Raw genomic sequence first — 15,479 nt, 5'->3', positions numbered from 1 at the left:
TACCTGCCTTGTTTGTTCCATTATACCTTCCTTAGAAATAGATTCAGATGACTGATAATTAACATATTCTGTCATTCTTTCAGATTCGAATGAAAGGGTCCCTTCCTTCATTGAGTCCTTTCCCTCAGTCATTACTTAATTACTGTAAAGAAGGGGTAGCATTCTTTCGACCTGGAGCGGCTGGAGACCACAAGCTTGATGAAGTTTCCATTAAAGCAATAGGTTTGTTCAAAATGAACTGCTTGCTTAGAAATTAGGCCTAAATATTAATAATGATATAATATATACAATTGATTTGAGGAAGTTTCTATACAATGGAATACTATATTGGCAATGAAAAGACAGTAGGTGTATGTTACCACCAAGGAAAGATATCCAGGATACATTAAGTGAAAAGAAGACCTAGTTTCAGCCCAGCATACATAGTATGGTTATATATATCTTTGTGTACTTTTATTGCTTTTAGTTAAAAAATTGTCCAATAGTGGAAAGTATGTTTCTAGTATTGAAAAATTTTAAACTTAGTTGCCTATCATAAGGAATTTTCCAAATAAACTGACTATCCAGTATTAAGTACAGCTGTGTGTATTGGTTTTGAACATTATCTACAATAGGCTATGAAGCTTAAAGCAAGTAAACTACTAGTAAATAGAGTAAGTTATTTACTCCAAAAATGTTTTCAATATTTTTATGCAACTGCCCATGCATGAAATATTCTAGAATAATGTACATAAAAGTTCTGAAAGGATTTTCATGACTTTCATATAAGGTGTTGGCAATGAACATATGTTTCTTTTATAATCAACAAAATAAAGACATTTATTTTGGAAAGAAAATGAGCAGTGGTGAAGTTGCTATTATATGAATGTACATACTCATCCAGTTTTTCATATTTGTATTCCTGATTTAGGTTGCTTCAGAGAACTTTGTGCTTTGTGTTGGATGCTACATATTCGTGATAAGTTATCTTATAGTTGCAGGCAGTATCAGAAAGCAAGAGAAAATGTGGAGGGAAAAAAGGTATTTACTTGCACAAGAATAAGGAAAATGAACAAATATTATTTTAGAAGTTATTTCTTGATAGAAGATTTTACTGCTTATAAAAGTCTTTCTTTTGAACTCCTGATCTGTCCATCTAAATTGAAAAGGAAATGTATTTCTCAATATCCTTTTAGGACCTTGAAGTGGAGTTTGATTCCTGTATGGTTGAGCACTGTCTCAGTGCAGTGGAGTGGGCATACAGAATGCTGCCCTTCTCTCGATTTGCTAATATCGAAGAACTTATTCAGGATCTAATTTTGAGCCTTATTGGAGAATTGCCACCAATCAGAAAGGTAATGTGAATGTAGTGAAAACAAACTAAATGAAAATCAGAGACTTCAAAGGATTTTTGCTTTATTTTAATTAAGAATGATGTTGCTCATAAAACTCATTTTCCAAATTTTTCTGAAGGTAGCTGAAATTTTTGTGAGAGCATTTCCCAATCCTGAGGACATAAGGGTTCCTTTAAGAGAAAAATATCACTCTCTTCAGCAGAGACTCAGACACTGTGTTGTAAAAGGTAGTATTTGTCATTTCTTACGTATCTGATGAATTACGGAAGACTCTTGTTTTCTTTTGAAAGCATGTGATTTCTAGTGCTTATATATATATTTTTTTAAGGATTTTATTTATTTATTTGACAGACAGAAATCACAAGTAGGCAGAGAGGCAGGCAGAGAGAGAGAAGGGGAAGCAGGCTCCCTGCCGAGCAGAGAGCCCGATGCGGGACTCGATCCCAGGACCCTGAGATCATGACCTGAGCCGAAAGCAGAGGCTTAACCCACTGAGCCACCCAGGTGTCCCTCTAGTGCTTATATTTTTATGCATTTCTTCTTTCTTTGAAGATAGTATGAGAAGGCAGAAATAAGCACTCCTCCATCACTGAAGCACCAGTTTTGCTTTGGAACCAGACAAAGCTGACTTCATGTCATGGCTCTGTCAGTTAATAACTGTGTGACTGTAGGCAAGTTTCTCAGTCTCTATGGGTCTCATTTCCTTATTTGTAAAATGGGTATACTAATACCTACTTTGCGAATGTGTATTAAAAGATTAAGGGATGCCTGGGTAACTCAGTCAGTTAAGCGCCAAACTCTTGATTTTGTCTTAGGTCGTGATGTTAGGATTATGAAATCGAGTCCCACCTTGCTGGGCATGGACCCCACTTAAGAGTCTCTCTTTCTCCCTCTACAGCGCCCTCTGCATGCTCTCTCTCTTTCTCAAAAAACAAAACAAAACAAAAAGATGAAGATAAAATATATAAAATGAGCATATGGAGCTTTGCATAATGCAGATATTTTATTGAAAACTAGTGTTCTTCCTCTTCCTTTATGGTTATTTGTATTTCTAATTTTATCCTCTACAGTCAAGATGCCCTTGTGGAAATTTTTTTTCTTGTGGTTAAAATATATACATAATATAAAATTTACCACTTTTAAGTATATAATTCAGTGACATTAACTGCATTCACATTGTGGAAATTTTTTAAAAATTCAAATTACCCTCTTTTTTATAACTATAGTATATAAGTCTAGTTATGTCTTATGATTATACATTATTGTTTTAATATATTTCTGGTTTATATTTTTCTTAATACTTTCTTGACATTCTCTAAAATGTCCTGTTTATGTATAGTAATGTTTAAATTATTTTTTGTAGGCGACCTTGAAAAACTTCCCTTTCTGTTTCCTGTTATTTAAAGTCAGAGAGGTGTTTTTGTTTCTTTGGCTAAAATTATATCCATTTTCTCTTATTTACCACTCTTGGGAATGGAAAAGTTGTCGCGATTCTTTTTGTAATTATCTGTCTCATTTTTTTAATAGTTAAATTACTTTTTTTTTTTTTTAAGATTTATTTGTTTATTTGAGAGAGGGAGAGTGAGTGCAGGGAGAGGGACCGAGGAAGAGAGGGGAGAGAGAGACTCTCAGGCAGGCTCCATGCCCAACGTGGACCCTGACATGGGGCTCCATCCCATGACCCAAAGATCATGAAGTGAGCCAGAAGCTCAACCAACTGGGGCACCCAGGAGCCCCAAAACAGTGAAATTCCTTCTTAAGGTTTTGTTTTCTAGGGCATACGTTCTTATGGAGTCTGGATTCTGTCCCTTTTATTGTTCTTTAATGGACCTTCTCTAACTTTGGCAATTCTGCCTTAAAATGTGGACCTTAGCCTTCTAACAAATACTGAAGAAAGCATGCTCTGTAAGAATGTGGAAATAAATCTTAGTCATCAGTTGGATTCCTTGTTCCCACAAGGGACTGGAATTGGGTCCCCCTTTGTCTTAAGTGGAAACATTTTAATTTACTCTAAGACCTTCTTTTTTCTTTTATAGGTCCCCAAACTGAGGAAATGATGTCTGTTATTATGCATTCTATTCATAAAGTGAGAGTGAAAGCCCTAAAACGTGTGCAAAGAAATATAGGCTCTTTTGAGATGAATATCTGGGAACCACATGAAGAAGAAAAACCAGCTGAGGTTCCAGGTTTTGATAGGTTTTCCTTAGGAACTAGTTTGAGCAGGAGCACACTCACGGAACCGGGGAATTCTCTAGTCCATAGTGATGCAGATACAGGAGACACCTTCTCAGAAGCATTGTCAGTTGAAGAAAAAAGTAGGATACATGTCAACCAAAGGTACTGTTGAGATCTCTTAATAGCAAGTATTCACTTCCTTTGGAAAAAAATATTTTCAGTATGTTCATGCGACAGAGGAGCTGATTTCTTGTCCCTCACTGATTGCACTGTTAACAATATGAACAATAAATGCTACCCTCCCTGACTCACAAGGATGTTAGGAGTATAAAATGTACAATTGAAAATATTACTGAGATATGAAATAATTTTGCTACCTGATAGTATAAAATCAGGTCAGTAGATGAAATTCTAGAGTTCACTGGGGAGCTTTTAGTTTAGGTTTTTTGTTTTTTTTTTTTAAGATTTTGTTTAGTTATTTGAGAGAGAGAGAGAGAGAGCATGAGCATGGAGGGGGCGGCAGAGGGAGAGGGAGATGCAGGCTCCCAGCTGAGCAGGAAGCCCCTTGTGGGGCTCAGTCCCAGGACCCTGGGACCATGACTTGAGGTGAAGGGAGATGCTTAACCATCTGAGCCACCTAGGCGCCCCATTTTAGTTTTTTTAGTAATCTTTAGATTTAAGTAATTTAGGATTATTGGGTTAGCTAAATTATTTTTAAAAAATGATTATTTATTTATTTATTTGACAGACAGAGATCAGAGGCAGGCGGGGTTGTGGGGGGAAGCAGGCTCCCCGCTGAGCAGAGAGCCCGATATGGGGCTGGATCCCAGGATCCTGGGATCATGACCTGAGCTGAAGGCAGAGGCTTTAACCCACTGAGCCACCCAGGTGCCCCAGCTAAATTATTTTTAAAGGTTTCCAGGGAAAGGAAATTGCACATTCATCTTTGAAACTTGTCTATAAATTGTTGAGAAATTCTTATCACTTAAACTTCTGTTGCTCTAGGTAAAATTTTTCTTTATAATTCTATTATCTGCCATGCAGTTTATCCTTTTCACGACTAGAAGTCTACAAAATGAACCACAGTCTTCTCAAATGAAATAATTTTATCTTCTTCAAACATAGACATCTGCTTAAATCATACCTCATAGTATTATAAATTGTGAACTTGTTTCGCCAATTTTGGTTACACTGGAGGCTGCTTATTGTGACTTTTTAATAAGGAGAGACATGGTGCCTTCAGTCAGGTGCCTTAATACGAACCCTTTATTTCTTTTATTGAGGGAACTGGGAATCTGTGTTCTTCCCTAAGGACCATGTTGAAAGGAAACAGATTTAAAAGTAATTATGACTGGCAGTTAAAGGGTTTGCCTAACAGGTTTAGTAGCAGCAGAAAGTTTTGAAAAAATTCCCCACTTTTGTGTAGCAGAATCTTGAGAGCAGTCCTGCTTGTTGCACATTGTACAGGGAAAGCTGAAAGGGGCAGATGTAAAAAATAAGAAACCTTAAATTAATATGTATGTTGGTGGCTTATGATTTTTATTGACTTTATATTCCTAAATTCTGACACATTAGTGGAGCTTTTTTTTGTTTCAGAAAAAAATTCATATTTTTTAAGGTGAAATTTCTGTGAACACATTTCAGTCTTTTTTTAAATTTTTTAATTTTTTTTTCAGTCTTTTTTTTTTAATAAAAGATTTTATTTTTTTATTTGACAGAGAGAGAGTGTGAGCACAAGCAGGGAGAGCAGCTGCTGGAGGGAAAAGGAGAAGCAGGCTTCCCTGCCAAGGAGGGAGCTTGATGCGGGACTTGATCCCAGGACCCTGGAATCATGATCTGAGCCAAAGGCAGATGCTTACCTGACTGAGCCACCCAGGCGCCCCCATTTCAGTCTTTTTTTTTAACACAAATTTACCCCTTTTGGTACTAATGTGTTATATTTTTGAATCAGAATGTTTAGCTCTAGTAAACACTTAGAGATCATTTGGTCTGACCCCCTCATTTGAAAGACATTGAAGCATTAAAAAAAAGATACATGATTCAATCAGTGGAGAGAATTTTTGTTGTTAATTCTAATATCTGTTCTAGTTATTAATTTTGTCTTTTTCAACTTTGTTTTGCTAGAAATGCCCCAAATCACATGGAATTTACATTGACTGATAAGTCCAATGAAAAAAAGAAGATATGTAATCAGAAAAAAAATCTTGAAAGAAAAGATCATGAAAAGTTACTACAAAATGCACTTCCTATAATAGGTGTTTGGGAATTTGAACGTGATGATGATGAATATATTAAGTTTCTTGATCTCTTCTTGAGTTATGTTCTTGAAAGAGACCTACTTGATTCCAAGGATCCTGGCATTCCATTTCTAACCAGTTTTTCTGGACATCTTAGAGAAAACGAACTTAATTCTTTACTTTTTGATGTGCATACAACATTAAAACGACGTCAAGCCAAAACCAAAAGCCAGAATGTGTTTAGAGCTGGCTCCTGCTTTGTTGCTTCTGAGTCTTATGAGTCTGAAAAATCAGAAAACCAAGAACTTTCAGCTTCAGTCCCAGTTAATCAAGGAATTGGGCCATTTTTAGAGAGCCCTTTGAATGAAGTCGACAAAAAGGATGGGACAAGTGGATTGTTTGGTTTAAAAAAAAAGTCAGTTTACAGAATACAAGATGACAAATCAGAGAAACCTGTAATCCAGAAATTATCAAACCATATTTTTTGGACTCCCATGTCCAACAAAACTAGAAGGTATATTTTTAAAGCAATTCAGTGCAATGATATTAACCCTCAAGAAGATCTTCCTCTAGCACTAAATAACACATTTGGCAGTATAAGAAGGCTGCTGGAATGGATGATAAGGTGGTCTAATAAAAGACTGCCCTGTGATCCTACTCTCACTGAGTCATCCTGGGAGTATAGTCCTGTCATTCGTGTAAAGACCTCTACAGCTGTCATTCTTACATCATTGTGGCTTTTGGAACAACCATATTTTGCTACATATAAGGCAAAAAATGTCACTTTTAAGGTAAGAACTTGAATTCTTTATTGAATACAAATGAGAATTCTCATTGTAGATTGAAACTATTTTTATATTTCTCCATCTATTAAAAAGTCACTAAGTAACAAAGTTAATGACAGTGTTGATTATAATCTGCATAATTAATTATTTTTCTTCAAGTGATTCCTTTAATTCTCAAAAATAATTAGGGTAAAAGTGTTTTCATAGAGCTTTTGAGGTTTTGTGGTTTTATGTGTGTTTATAAAAAAAGAAAAAGGAGGAAAAAGATAATTTTAAGTGATACTATGAGTGGTAGTACCTTTATATTCTTTCTCTTTCAAGTTTCAGGTTGGTTCAGATGGAAGACTAGGCCTCTATAGAGTTTTTATTACTGGTGTCTCATCATATGCATTAGAGGATCGTTTTTCTTATAATCTTGACTAGAATTTAGAGAACCATACCTGGAGAGGCAGATGGGTATCAGTAGAGAAGTTAGTGCTTATTAACTACTTTTTCTTTTCTTTAACCAGTGGCAATTAGCAAACTGCTCTTTTAACCTGTTTTCAAGAACAAATATTTTTACATAAATATCTTTTGACTGGGTGGTTGCTGTTGCACTGGAAAAAAAAAAACTATGGAGATGAACTTTTTGGAAAACCAGTTTATGTATGGTAAAGTAGTTGAAAAATGGAAATGGACTTTTTTTATTATTTGGAGAATTCCAGTAGTTTCTAATTTTTTGTTTTTTTTCTCAGCTTTATTGAGGGATGATTGAAAAATTGTAAGATATTTAAATATACAATGTGATGAATTAATAGACATATATATATAGTGAAAGGATTCCCTTCATCTCATTAACACATTCAACACCTCACATACTTTTTTTTTTGGTTAGACATACAAGTTCTAATCTCAGCAAATTTCAGTTCTGTAATGCAGTGTTGTCAGCTATAGTTATCATATTACATTAGCTTCTCAGACCTCATTTATTTTATAACTGAAAGTTTGTATAGGCATACCTAGTTTTATTGCACTTTGCTTTATTGTACGTTGCAGATACTGCATTTTATACAAATTGAAGACTTATGACAACCCTGCACTGGGCAAATTTGTCTGTACCATTTTCTAGTAGCATTTGCTTGCCTCGTGTCTCTGTCACATTTTGACAATTCTTGCAATATCTTAAACTTTTTCTTTATCCTTATATTTGTTATATATTTATGACCAGTAATCTTTGATGTTACTATTGTAATTGCTTTGGGGCACCACAAACTCTGCCCATATAAGATGATGAACTTCATCAGTAAATGTGTGTGTTTTGACTCTACTGCCAACTAGCTGTTCCCCCATCTCCCGCCCTCTCCTCCAACCTCCATTTTCCCTGAGACACAACAATATTGAAATTAGACTATTTAATAATCCCACAATGGCCCCTAAGTGTTCAGGTGAAAGGAAGAGTCACTTGTTTCTCAATTTAAGTCAAAGGCTGGAAACGATTAAGATTAATGAAGATGGTATGTTGAAAGGTGAGATAAGCCAAAAGCCAGACTTCTTAAAACAAACAGCCAAGTTGTGAATGCAAAGGAAAAGTTCTTAAAGGATATTAAAAGTGCTAGACCAGTAAACACATGAATGATAAGAACATGAAACAGCCTTATCGCTGATATGGAGAAAGTTTTAATGGTCTGGAAGGAAGATCAGAGCAGCTACAACATTCCCTTAAGCCGAAGCCTAGTCCCAAGCAAGGCCCTGACTCTTCAATTCTTTGAAGGCTGGGAGAGGTGAGGAAGCTGCAAAAGAAAAGTCTGAAGCTAGGCTGAGGTTGATTCATAAGTTTTAAAGAAAGAAGCCATCTTCATAACTAAAAGTGCAAGATGAAGTAGCAAGTGCTGATGTAGAAGATCCTGCAAGTTATCCAAAAGATCTAGCTAGAATAGTTAATGAAGGTGGTTACACTAAAGAACAGATTTTCATTGTAGACAAGATAACCTTATCCTGGAAGAAGATGCCATCTAGGACTTTAATAAAGTCAATAAAGGTAAAGTCAATGCCTGGATTCAGAACACAGGCTGACTCTCCCACAGGTGCCATTGAGCTGCCCTGTTCATTAGCATACAAGCAGAGGGAGCTGCTGAGGGCAGCTAACTGGACCCCAGATTTTTGCTGAGCTTTACCATAAACTCCAAGTCCCTGGGCATTTGTACAGCTGCCCTTCTGGGATAAAGTGTCACTAGCCACAGCACAGCAAGACCCTCCCACAGAGGATCAGCATAGGTCCATGCCATGCCAGGTTCCTAAAATTTGGAGTTTTGAAACCCAGCGGGCATGCTTGAGATAAAACAGGACCACTATGTGGACAGACAGCTCAGACACAGACAGGGTGAAGGCAAAGATCTGACAGAAGCCTGGGACATAGCAGGGGAGATTGTTTGCTCATCTCTGAGGGCTTCCTGTACAGTGGTGGGCATAAACTCCCCTCTCTGGGGACAAGAGAGCAAGCTGGTGTCATTTCCTCTTCCCCCTGCATCAACACAGGTGAACGTCATTGAGCAGCATGGCACCCCACAGTGGAGGCTTGAGCCACTTACACCAAGCCCCACTCCTCTGCACTCTGCAGGTGCTTCTGAACTAGGGCAAATGTGCCTGAGAGTCACAGGAGCAGCAGGCTCCCCCTATCCCCGGCAGAAGATCACACAGATCCCCTGCATGCATTACGCCTACTGACCATAGAGTGCTGCAACATTTAAGCACTAAGAGAAATAGGCTCTAACTTGCCTTCCTTCCTTCTTTCCTTCCTTCCTTTTCTTCTTTCCTTCCTTCTTTCAGAGAGAGCACATGCAGGGAGGGTCAGAGGGGAGGGAGAGGGGGAGAGAATCTCAAGTACTCCATGGTGAATGTGGAGCCTGACATGGGCTTTAGTCTCCCAACCCTGAGATCATGACCCTAGTCGAAATCTGAGTCAGATGCTTAACTGACTGAGCCACCCAGGCGCCCTGGACTAGCCTCTTTTAAGCCGACCAAAACACACCTAGTTAAAACTTGTCACACAACTGGAAAAAGTCCAAATACTCCCCAGTGCAGGAAAGGAGAAACTCTGCCGAGGACTGACCTGAGGGAAAGAGCAGCCAAAACGTGACAGCAGAATGCACAGAGCATATACCAGAAACACTTCATGAAGCACCAGGCCTTGGATGGTATAGAACCTCTTCTTAATATAGCCATTACTCCCAGGAGCAGGAAACATGACTCGCTTTCATAACACACAGAAGACAGAGACCTAGACAAAATACCAAGATGGAGGAATTCACCCCAAAAGAAAGGCGAAGAGGTCACTGCTAGGGATCTAATCAAAACTGATAGAAGTAATACACCTGAACCAGAATTTAAAACAACAATCGTAAGAAACTAGTCGGCCAAAATAAAAAATGCTACAACAAGATGCAAAACTGACTGGATGTAATGACTACAAGGCTGGCAGAAGCAGAGGAATGAATAGTGATGTAGGAGATAAAATTATGGAAAATAATGAAGGTGAGAAGAAGAGGGAAAGAAAAATTGGATCATGACTATAGACTTAGGGAACTCAGAAGCTCCATAAAATGTAATAATATCCGTATCATAGGAGTCCCAGGAGAAGAAGAGAGAAAAAAGGGCAGAAGGTTTATTTAGCAAATTATAGGTGAAAACTTCCCTAATCTGGGGAAGGAAACAGACATCCAAATCCAGGAGGCACAGAGTACTCCCATCAAAATCAACAAAAGCAGGCCAACACCAAGACATATCATAGTGAAATTTGCAAAATACAGAGGCAAGGAAAAAATCCTGAAAGCAGCAAGGGAAAAGAAAATCCTGATGTACAAGAGAAGACAAATAAGGTTAACAAGTCTCTCCACTGAAACCTGGCAGGCCAGAAGGCAGTGGCATGATATATTCAACGTGCTGATGGGGAAAATATACAGCCAAGAATACTCTATCTGGCAAGGCTGTCATTCAGAATAGAAGGGGGGATAAATAATTTCCTAGACAAACAAAAACTAAAGGAGTTTGTGATCACTTAACCAGCCCTGCAAGAAACATTAAAGGGGACTGTGAGTGGGAAAGAAAGACCAAAAGTAACAAAGACCAGAAAGGAACAGAGACAATCTACAGGAATAACAATTTTATGGGTAATACAATGGCATAAATTTATATCTGTCAGTAACCACTCAGAATGTAAATAGACTAAATGCTCCGATCAAAAGACGTAGGGTATCAGAATAGATAAAAACAAAAACAAAACCACGACCCATCTATATGCTACCTACAAGAGACTCATTTTAGACCTAAAGACACCTACAGATTGGAAGTGAGGGGATAGAGTACCATTTATCATGCTAATAGATGTCACATGCCCTCCTTAATGCCCATCAGACAAACTATATTTTAAACAAAAGATTGTAACAGATGAAAATGGGCACTACATCACAATCAAGGGGTCTATCCAACAAGAAGATCTAACAATTGTACATCCTTATGCCCCCCAACTTGGGAACACCCAAATATATAAATGAATAGTAACAACATAAATAAACTCATTGTTAACAATACATAATATTAGGGGCCCTTAACACCCACTTAAAGCAATCGACAGATCATCTGCATAGAAAATCTTCAAGGAAACAAGGCCTGTGAATGACACCCTGGACCAGATGGACTTAACAGATGTATTTGGAACACTACATCTTAGAGCATCAGAATACAGATTCTTTTCGAGTGAACATGGAAGGTTCTCCAGGATAGATCACATACTGAGTCACAAATCAGCCCTCAAAAAGTACAAAAAGATTGAGATCATACCATGCATATTTTCAGACCACCATACTATCAAAGTTGAAGTCAATCACAAGAAAAAAAATTGGAAAGACCATAAATTCATGGGTGTTAAAAAATATCCTATTGAAGAATGAATGGGTTAACCAGATAATGAAAGAAGAAATACAAAAAATACATGGAAGCAATTGAAAATGAAAACATGATGGACCAAAACAGTCATAAGAGGGAAATACATAGTAGTACAGGCCTACCTCAACAATCAGGAAAATTCTCAAATAAACAACCTAACCTTTCACCTAAAGGAGCCAGAAAAGAAACAGCAAATGAAGCCTAAATCTAGCCGAAGAATGGTAATAAAGCTAAGAGCAAAAATAAATGATAGAGAAGCATACAAGCAAACAAATAACCAGAACAGATCAGTGAAACTAGGAGCTGGTTGTATGAAGAATTAACAAAATTGATAAGCCCCTAGCCAGACTTATCAAAAAGGAAAGAGAAAAGACCCAATTAAATGGAATAATGAGTAAGAGAGAGATCACAACCAGCACCATGGAAATACAATTATAAGTGACTATTATGAGCAATTAATTATATGCCAACAAATTAAGCAATCTGGAAGAAATGGATACATTCCTAGAAACATATAACTACTAAAATGGAAATAGGAAGAAATAGAAAATTTGAACAGACACATAACCAGCAAATAAATTATTCAATCAATAAATTATTCAGTAACCAAAAATCTCCCAACAGTGGCACATGGGTAGCTCAGTCAGTTAAGTGTCAGACTCTTGATTTCAGCTCAGGTCATGATCTCAGGGTTGTGAGATCGAACCCTGCATTAGGCTCTGCACTGGGTGTGTGGAGCCTGCTTAAGATTCCCTGCCTTTGCCTCTGCTCCTCCCCTTCCCTCTTTAATTAATTAATTAATTAATTAATTAAATATTTGTAAAAGTCTCCCAACAAACAAAAGTCCAGGGCCAGATGGCTTCCCAGGGGACTTCTACCAAACATTTAAAGAAGAGTTAATGCTTATTCTTCTCAAACTGTTCCAAAAAATAGAAATGGAAGGAAAACTTCAGTCATTCTGTAAGACCAACATTACCTTGATTTCCAAACTAAAGACCTCACTAAAAAGGGAGAATTATGGGCCAATGTCCGTAATGAACATCAATGCAGAAATTCTCTACAAGATACTAGCAAATCAAATTCAATAGCACATTAAGAGAATTATTCACCATGATCAAGTGGGATGTATTCCTGGGCTGCAGGTGTGGTTCAGTATTCACAAATCAATCAACATGATACACCACATTAATAAAAGAAAGGGTAAGAACCATAAGGTCCTCTCAATAGATGCAGAAAAAGCATTTGACAAAGTACAGCACCCATTCTCTTTCTTCTTAGAAAAATTTTTTTTTAAGATTTATGCATTTTAGAGAGAAAGCACTAGTGGGGAGAGGAGCAGAGACAGAGGGAGAGAATCTCGAGCAGACTTCCTACTCAGCATAGAGCCCAATGAGGGGCTTGATCCCACAATCTTGAGATTATGACCTGAGCTGAAATCAAGAGTTGGATGCTCAACCACCTGAGCCACCGAGGTGCCCAGGTACCCATTCTTAATAAAAACCCTCAACAAAGTAGAGATAGAGGGAATACACCTCAATATCATAAGGACATATATGAAAGACCCACAGTTTTCATCCTCATTGGGGGAAAAAAACAGAGCTTTTCTGCTATGGTCAGGAACAAGACAGGGATGTCTACTCTCACCAGTGTTATTTGACATAGATCTGGAAGTCCTAACTTAAGTAATCAGACAACAAAAAGAAATAAAAGGCATCCAAATTGGTAAGGAAGAAGTGAAACTTTCACTATTCACAAATGACATGATGCTCTGTATAGAAAACCCAAAAGACTCCACCAAAAAATTACTAGAACTGATACAGGAATTCAGCAAAGTTGCAGGGTATAAAATCAATGCACAGACATCTGTTGCATTTCTATACAACAATAATGAAGCGGCAGAAAGAGAAACCAAGGAATCAGTCCCATTTACAATTGCACCAAAACCATAAGCTAGCTAAGAAGAAACCTAACCAAAGAGGTAAAAGATCTGTACTCTGAAGACCACAGAACACTTATGAAAGAAATTGAAGATGACACAAAGAAATGGAAAAACATTCCATACTTATGGATTGGAAGAACAAATATTGTTAAAATGTCTGTATTACTCATAGCAATCTACACATTTGATGAAATCCCTATTAAAATACCAACAGCATTTTTCCACAGAGCTAGAACAAAGAATTCTAAAATTTGTATGGAACCACAAAAGACTGTGAGTAGCCCAAGCAATCTTGAAAGTTGTAGTCACCACAATTTTAGATTTCAAGCTATATAACAAAGCTCTAATCAAGACAGTATGGTACTGACACAGAAACAGATGCATAGATCAATGGAACAGAATAGAAAGCCCAGAAATGGGCTCACAATTATATGGTCAACTAATCTTCAACAAAGAAGGAAAGAATATCCAATGGAAGAAAAGATAGTCTTTTCAACAAATAGTTGGGAAAACTGGTCAGCTATATGCAGATGAATGAAACTGGACCACTTTCTTACACCATACAAAACAAGTAAATTCAAAATGGATGAAAGGCCAAAATGTGAGACAGGTATCCATCAAAATTTTAGAGAAGAACATAGGCAGCACCCTCTTTGACCTCAGCTGCAGCAGCTTCTACTAGACACATTTTTGGAAGCAAGGGAAACAAAGGCAAAAATGAACTATTGGGACGTCATCAAGATAAAAACCTTCTGCACAGCAAAGGAAACCACCAACAAAACTATAAGGCAACCTGCTGAATGGGAGAACATATATGCAAATGACATAGCTGATGAAGGGTTAATATCCAGGGTATATAAAGAACGTATCAAAGTCAACACACAAAGAACAGATAATCCAATCAAGAAATGGGCAGAAGACATGAACAGACATTTTTCCAAAGAAGACATCTAGATGGCTAACAGACACGTGAAAAAATGTTCAACATCACTCATCATTGGGGAAATACAAATGAAAACTATGATGAAATAATACCTCATACCTGTTAGAATGGCTAAAATTAGCATAGGAAACAACAGATGTTGGTAAGGATGCAGAGGAGGGAACCCTCTTACACTATTCATGTGAATGCAAGCTGTTGCAGCACTCTGGAGAACAGTAGGGAGGTTCGTCAAAAAGTTAAAAATAAAGCTGTCCAACAACCCAGCAACTGTACTACTAGGAATTTGTCTAAAGGATACAAATATACTGATTCAAAGGGCACATGCACCCTGATGTTTATAGCATCATTATCAACAATAGCCAAATTATGGAAAGAGCCCAAATGTTCATTGACTAATGACTGGATAAAGAAGATGTGGGGGGTGCCTAGGTGGCTCAATGGTTAAAGCCTCTGCCTTCAGCTTGGGTTGTAGTCCCGGGATCCTGGGATTGAGCCCCGAATCAGGCTTTCTGCCCAGGCGGGGAGCCTGCTTCCTCTTCTCTCTCTGCCTGCCTCTCTGCCAACTTGTGATCTCTGTCTGTCAAATAAATAAATAAAACATAAAAAAGAAGATGTGGAATATATATACAATGGGATAGTACTCAGCCATAAAAAAGAATGAAATCTTGAATTTGCAATGACATGGATCAGAGCTAGAGCGTATTATGTTAAGCAAAGTAAGTCAATTAGAGAAAGACAAATACCATGTGATTTAACTCATACATGAAATTTAAGAAACAAAACAGATAGATATAGGGGAAGGGGGAAAAAAGAGAGGGAGACAAACCATAAGACACTCTTAACTATAGAGAACAAACTGGATTGCTGGAGGGGAAGTGGACAGGAGATGAGTTAAATGCATGATGGGTATTAAGGAGGGCACTTGTGATGAACACTGGGCATTGTATGTAGATGATAAATCACTAAATTCTACTCCTGAAGCCAATATTATACTGAATATTAACTAACTAGAATTTAATAAAAACTTAAGACATGATTAATAAAAAAAAAAAATAAGGGCACCTAGGTGGCTCATCACTTGAGTGTCTGACTCTTGATTTAGGCTCAGGTCATGAGCTCAGGGTCATGGGATTAAGCCCCATGGTG

General features: G+C 37.5%; 1 protein-coding gene across 1 annotated transcript in view; it reads left to right on the top strand.

The window, feature by feature from the left end:
• The window catches only part of CPLANE1 (ciliogenesis and planar polarity effector 1), a 141,918-nt gene that overhangs the window by 53,199 nt on the left and 73,240 nt on the right, over positions 1–15,479 (top strand). Inside the window, exons 20-25 of the mRNA XM_032851348.1 lie at positions 84–222; positions 911–1,020; positions 1,176–1,334; positions 1,453–1,561; positions 3,371–3,671; positions 5,634–6,537. Coding sequence (XP_032707239.1) covers positions 84–222; positions 911–1,020; positions 1,176–1,334; positions 1,453–1,561; positions 3,371–3,671; positions 5,634–6,537 — 1,722 coding nt within the window. The remainder of the gene's footprint in view (positions 1–83; positions 223–910; positions 1,021–1,175; positions 1,335–1,452; positions 1,562–3,370; positions 3,672–5,633; positions 6,538–15,479) is intronic.

Source organism: Lontra canadensis, unplaced genomic scaffold, assembly GCF_010015895.1.
Source record: "Lontra canadensis isolate GAN:19392208 unplaced genomic scaffold, GSC_riverotter_1.0 scaffold5, whole genome shotgun sequence".
Classification (NCBI taxonomy): Eukaryota; Metazoa; Chordata; class Mammalia; order Carnivora; family Mustelidae; genus Lontra; species Lontra canadensis.
This window is presented reverse-complemented; position numbering and strand designations above follow the sequence as displayed.